At 44.2% G+C, this 6,413-nt stretch overlaps 1 protein-coding gene across 2 annotated transcripts in view; it reads left to right on the top strand.

Annotated features, from left to right (window-relative positions):
- Positions 1-1,568: 1,568 nt before the first annotated feature.
- Positions 1,569-6,413, top strand: part of LOC131879243 (katanin p80 WD40 repeat-containing subunit B1-like) — a 19,631-nt gene continuing 14,786 nt past the window's right edge. The window contains exons 1-2 of one of the 2 annotated variants that reach the window (XM_059225506.1): positions 1,569-2,346; positions 4,821-4,951. In XM_059225506.1, the coding sequence (XP_059081489.1) occupies positions 2,295-2,346; positions 4,821-4,951 (183 nt within the window). In that variant the 5' untranslated portion in view covers positions 1,569-2,294. The remainder of the gene's footprint in view (positions 2,347-4,820; positions 4,952-6,413) is intronic. The other variant, XM_059225507.1, reaches the window with a different exon arrangement.

Raw genomic sequence — 6,413 nt, 5'->3', positions numbered from 1 at the left:
ATACATCAGCAGCAGAACTAGTTTATGGTGCTCCCCTTACTGTTGCCGGCAATTTCATTCCTGATTCCATTGCATTGCAAAACCAAACAAACATCTTACCTCACCTCAGAAAACGCATCCAAAATCTCCTGCCTATCCCAAACTCCCAACACGGATATCCCAGAGTCTCTGTAACACCTCAACTCTCCCATAGTCAATTCGTTTTTTACGCCAATGGTCATTGCTCTTCTCTGCAGAGGCCTTATGACGGACCATTTTGTGTTATGCACCACAGAGAAAAGCCTTTCACACTCAATATTGGTGGCCGTTCTGAGGTCGTAACCATTGACTGTCTTAAACTTGCCCACATTGATATCAACCAGCCCGTACCAGTTGCTCAGCCTCCACGTCGCGGGTATCCTCTTCCATGCTTACTCCCTCAAGACCATCTCCTCCAACTCCTTTTCCTTCGGCTCCAGCCGGCATTCTCATCCGACGACGTTATGATAAGCCCAGCTCTGAGGGGGGTCATGTGGCGGTACCTTTACCACAGATTACGAAATAGCATGATAATTCAAATGAGGGAACCCTGGGAGGGAGGGAAAAGCCTGAGCAAAGAAAATATTTTAACCAGTTCAGTTTTAAATGAGAGAAGTGGAGAATAAAGAAGTAAAGGAAAATCCCGCATTCACGTCCACTTTACCATAAATAATAATAAGGAAAAGTAAAAAATATGCCCCCAGAGAGAAACCCAAACGGATCTTTCCTTTTAGGAACTTTACTTGGTTCTCTCTAGAGGGCTCTAGTTCTCTTTTAGAGGAGAAAAAGAGGAGCAAGTCTGCCCAACGTACCATCTCTCTTCTATGGCATCTACGGAACGGATCAATCAGATGCTTCGCAACCTTTACATTTCAAACCCCTTTAAAAGGGGATAAACGTTATTCTCCACCGATTAGTTGGTGGTGCTCATTTTTTAAATTTGTGGCAAAATGTTAAAAGGTTTAGATAATAATAAGGAAAAGTAAAAAATATGCCCCCAGAGAGAAACCCAAACGGATCTTTCCTTTTAGGAACTTTACTTGGTTCTCTCTACAGGGCTCTAGTTCTCTTCTAGAGGAGAAAAAGAGGAGCAAGTCTGCCCAACGTACCATCTCTCTTCTATGGCATCCACGGAACGGATCAATCAGATGCTTCGCAACCTTTACATTTCAAACCCCTTTAAAAGGGGATAAACGTTATTCTCCACCGATTAGTTGGTGGTGCTCATTTTTTAAATTTGTGGCAAAATGTTAAAAGGTTTAGATAGAGACTTTAAGGGTTTTTAATATCGTGTTAGGCTAGGTTGGGTTAGGTAAGGTTACTTTAGGTTTTATTAGGTCAGGTTAAGATTAAAAAAGTAGAACCGCCAACTAATCGGTGGAGAATAACGTTTACCCTAAAAGGATCTGTATCCAGAGGCAACACATCAGCTGTGTAGCCTGGACTTGTGTATAATGTTCACTGCGCGTTTTACTTAGTTCTCCGGACCGCTTGGCCCGAATGTTATCTTCCACACGAGTGCTCGCCTTTTTTTGAGGGCCATTCCGTCTCCCCCTCCCGGGTTTAATCCACCCACATCGGGGCGGGCGTGCTTCAGACCTCCTGGAAATTCTCGGTCCCATCCTCGTACTCGATCGTTCGGTCCAAGCTGGAGACGGGTTTCGGCCTGGACTTCCAACCTTCCCCTTGAAGTAGCAGAGTCTGCTAGCTAGCTTGGAGTCGTGACGAGTAGGGACAATGTTTTTTTTTCCATCGAGTGCCTGAGTCAGCTTCGAGGGCACACGAGCGAGGGCATGATCTCCATTTGTTGGATCTAGGAGATCATCAGTCCTTTACAGCTGTCCCTGCAGTCTTCACGGGTCTGTTCGTTACACCATTTCAAGGGTCATCTTGATCAGTGCTTATTGACGATCCACCACAGATAATTCATTATCCACTCTCAAGGCAGGGATGGGATGAAAATCGATGATGGCTGCTGTACTTTTGGGATCTGTGGTGAAACCCAGGAAGTGCTTTGTGATATCATTGTTCCCTTCATTGCATGCCTGACAACCCGAGTTCGCATTGCTTACTACCTTACTTTCTAGGAAAAACCAAAGCGGGAACCACCCCGTGGTCCATGACTCTTCTTTGGCAGTGTTGTCGACGAATGTGCCACTTGTGCATTGGCCAAAGCTCTCGAAAGTGTTGTCTGAGTTGTCTGAGACGAGATTTGCCGACAGTTCATGAAAGAAGAGTGAGATCTCGAAAGAGACGTTCTATTTGGTGCAGTACTCATGAAGATGGCTCCCAGTTCCAATTTGGCCACCAAGCGGGCTTGGAAACTCCGTAAGTGAAAAGCTTGTCTAATGACCCCCCAAAACTTGGCCAATAGCTTCATTTTTTAGCGATAAACTGGTCAGCTGTCGCTGTCTATCGCTTGGCCTTACTTTTCAAAGACCTGTCCTCGCTGAGAGTCTACTCAGTCCACACCCTTCTCCTCCACCAAAATATTGATTTTTCTCTGCGGAAGGAAGAACTGCACCGAGAATATAAGGAACACATGTTAAGTCATTCGACACTAAATGTAGAAATATCCTTCGCCCCTCGGTCTCATTCACTACAGAGATCCTGGAGGCGGAAAAGTTGGATGGAGTGGTGTTTATCATTCCCATATGTGTGAATGTTATGTTCTGTGATCCAAGAGATTGGGTGTGTAGCCACCTCTGATTTGATGTCGGCCTCGTTTTGACCCGATCACGATGCAAATTCGATCGAGGCAGTGAACTTAAAAAGGAATCTCTCCCTGAGATCGCCGTTATTGTATCTAAAAGAGATCAAGGGCGTCTTTCTGAGCGGTTGCATGATGAAAATGCACTTCTCGTCAAACTCGAAAGGACACAAAACTCATGCTCAACGAGGGTAGGACTGCACGAGCGAGAGATATAATCAATTCATATCTGATTGATTTTCATGGCAATTAAAGCCTGATACATCACGCCAAAGGACATTAATTGAAACCGCCATCGTCCCCAGTCCCGCTACCAAAATCTTCACCAAGGGCAGATAGCCGCCTCACTCAATAGGGTCTATTCGGAGAAAGTTCAGATCCATCCTTGGTTCTTTGATCGAGAAATAAGCTCCACTTGCAAATCATTGTCTTTTGTTTCGAAATTGATGGATTATTCGTTTCGATAGAATGAAAGTGGGCTTTCGAGAGATAGGTTCATTGCGCCATTGACGAATAACTGAATGACGGCCTATCTCAGAAAATAGAGTGTTGGATTAGCTGTATCTTTCATTCAGATCATTGTTTAAGCAACAACTTGATGAGGCCTTGTGTAATGTTGCTATTTGCTGACTTTTACTTGAATTGTTATCGACCGACAAATTGACACAAATTTGCCTGTAGTGTGAAATTAGAATCTTTTGAGGTTCTAACAATTTTCACTTTTTTTTCAGTCCCCCTTTATTCACACTTTAGTCATACACAATGGTTATGGACAATTGTCAATTCTGCTGAAATAAACGCATGAGATGAGGCAAACAACCAGAAATGCATCTCCATTCTTCACTTTTCCCAAATTGCCTGGAAGTTCAATTGCATTTGAAAGATTGCGAAATCGCTATTCCTGGACGGGCAAGCAAAATTGGAATTGGAAGCCCTTAATCCTAACTTTACGTACAGATTGGATGCGATGCTTCGAAAAATAGTACCGGGTAGCTTGGGATAATTAGTGAGCAATCTCTTAGCAGTAAATTGACAGGCAGCCTCAGGAAATGTGCCTAAAAACAACCAGGAGTCTGCCAAAGCCAATCTTGTGAAGACACCCTGTAGTTCTTGTTAGTCCATAAACCATGATAGATCTGACGAGGCGCCACCACGTACGCCACTCTGTGTGACTTGTTGGCTTGGTGAGAACTTGGTTGATTATCTCTGAGCTGGATAACTTCTCCAACCTTCTCGTCCTCCTTTACCGAAACACCAGGGATGAGGCTCATTATTGCAATTGTGTTTCTTGTCTACGTATACTTTCCAATGGATGGGCTGGGAAGCGTCTCTGTTAAACACTTAATCGCCCGCCATTGTTCAAGTAGAAACTGTTCGAAGACTCGTTCAGGTTGTGTTGAGACCTCTGTCTACTTGGGACCGACTCTCTGAGGTTCATGCGTAGTTGTTAGTTGATAAGCAACTTGAGGTAAATCCCGGGGTTCTTCTCTTTGTGTATTTGCGTTTTCCTCTAAGCTGAAACATTGACACCGATCTCGTTGCTCACGAGGGTGGATTTCATCGAACACCCCTCCACTCTTTGCCAGGCATTCACAATGATAGGGAAACTAATTGCATTATTTGTTACGCCGCCAGAAAGAGAGAAAATCCGCAGGGGTTCCCAAGAAAATGGACCCTCGCACGAACGTTGTTTTCGATATTACTGAACATCAGGTCTTTATTGGACGAGACTCGAGAATGCATGTGGTAATATTGAATGTTAGTACTTTGACAGATAAGGAAATCTCGGGGGTGCATGGTAATTGTGCAATGAAATGACGACTCTCGAAACATTGCGGTGAGACAATTATCCATACAGATTTCGAAAGTTCTTGTCTAGTTTTACCACAAACACCCCTTCCTTTTCTTGTGACTTATTACTTGGGACCAGACATTGTGTGCACAAAAAAATGAACCATTGCCAGTCTGCAATAAATCATTGGTATTTGTAGTACCTGGGAGGCGTGCACAGTTAGAAATTTGTCGCCGTTGTGGAATTAGGTTTAATTGTTTGATTTCTCATTGTCATTTGTCTCTGTTTGTCTTTTTTCAGAGGAGTTTGTCGCTCATGGAGCTCAAGTCAATTGCTTGGCCCTTGGCCACAAATCTGGCCGAGTTCTCGTCACGGGTGGCGATGATAAGAAAGTCAACCTGTGGGCAGTGGGCAAACCCAATTGTATTATGGTAAGAATTTGATTCATTTCCATATCTCAAGCTTCAATTTGACGCTCTCGGACAGCCTTGAATACCATTTGGAAAGCGTTGCTGATGGCACATGAAATGAAAAATTTGCCAGAACCACATGCCATTTTCTACGTCATTCAAGTCGTCTCTGAAAAATTTGTGTGTTCAATCTGAAGAGGTACGCTATCGTGCTCGTGACTCTGAAAACAATCCTCATAATATATGAATTGGAGTCGCTGGATGCAAGTACCATCTTCTTGGTCGTCTACAATGGCGTCATTCCTCCACCTAGTACTAGCTTGACTCCAACACGAGTAAACCATCTGCTTACCCCACTCACTAGCACCTGCAAGTAGGCCTCCGTTTTTATGGTGAAGTGGCTCCCAACGAGATGATCTGGTTTGTGCATGCACTTGCCTCCTTCATGTACTGGTGAACGTGTGGATGTGTCTGTTATTCTGAATAGGAAGATGATGATGATGATGATTTCTTGCCGGCATCTCACGTCCCGCCAATGAACTCTCTCTCTCTCTCTCAGTCGCTTGACTCTGTCTCCAAATTTCTTCATGTCACTTCAAGTCACGGCGCATTTCCTCAAGATAAGCATGATCACAGGTTTTTCTCTTCGTGGAAGAGGCCTGAGAGCCAAGAGAAGTCCTGGGGCCTTGGAAAAGAAAAGCGATCTGCTCTTGCCGAGAGTGTGAAGAGAACCTCCATTTTTTGCCCTGTTCCCTTTTGATGTTGAATCGGCTTCAGAGTGCTGATTCACATAGTTGCTAGAGATGTCATGCCAAACTTCCATTATGAGCACCTTTTGAAAAGAGAGGAGTCGATTGCTGTTTTGTCGAGGTCGACTTGTAGAGGTTGCAAAATAATATTGAGAACAACTCAGAGCTTTCCTCTTCGTCCATGATTTGCGACTAGGAATGCAGAATTGTAAGCCGGGTTAACTTCCAAGGCCACTCACCCCTGCCAGTTTTCATTAGTCTAAGGCCTTGGCATGTCAGTTTCTACGGGGCCTCCTTTAGTTACCAATCGATCTTCTTTCGTCAGAAACCCGGCTAGAAGTCGACATTACTCGGTGAATTCTATTTTCAGCCTTCTTTTTGCAACCACTTCATCCGGCCAGTCGAACCAAAGCGCTCTAGCCATAGTTAAGACATACCGTATCTGTCTTGTGGTAGCTAACCTTTACAGATCCCAAGTAACGCTTAACGATGAGAGGCATTTCTTGTCGCCCTGAGTACGATGATCAAATGTGAAGAAGAAACATCTTCTTCCAAGTTTTGGTTGAATTCAATGTCATGAACGTTGTTAGTCGTTGGTTGGCTGACCAAGTTTCCAAGACAACTTTAATGGTCTGAATAACCGAGGAAGGAAATGCGATTCACCGACTGGTAGAGGAGCTGGCTAGTTGGATAGAGGCAACAACACAAGCGTTGGTTTTACGGTTTGTGGTCAC

This window comes from Tigriopus californicus, chromosome 4, assembly GCF_007210705.1.
Source record: "Tigriopus californicus strain San Diego chromosome 4, Tcal_SD_v2.1, whole genome shotgun sequence".
Classification (NCBI taxonomy): domain Eukaryota; kingdom Metazoa; phylum Arthropoda; class Copepoda; order Harpacticoida; family Harpacticidae; genus Tigriopus; species Tigriopus californicus.
This window is presented reverse-complemented; position numbering and strand designations above follow the sequence as displayed.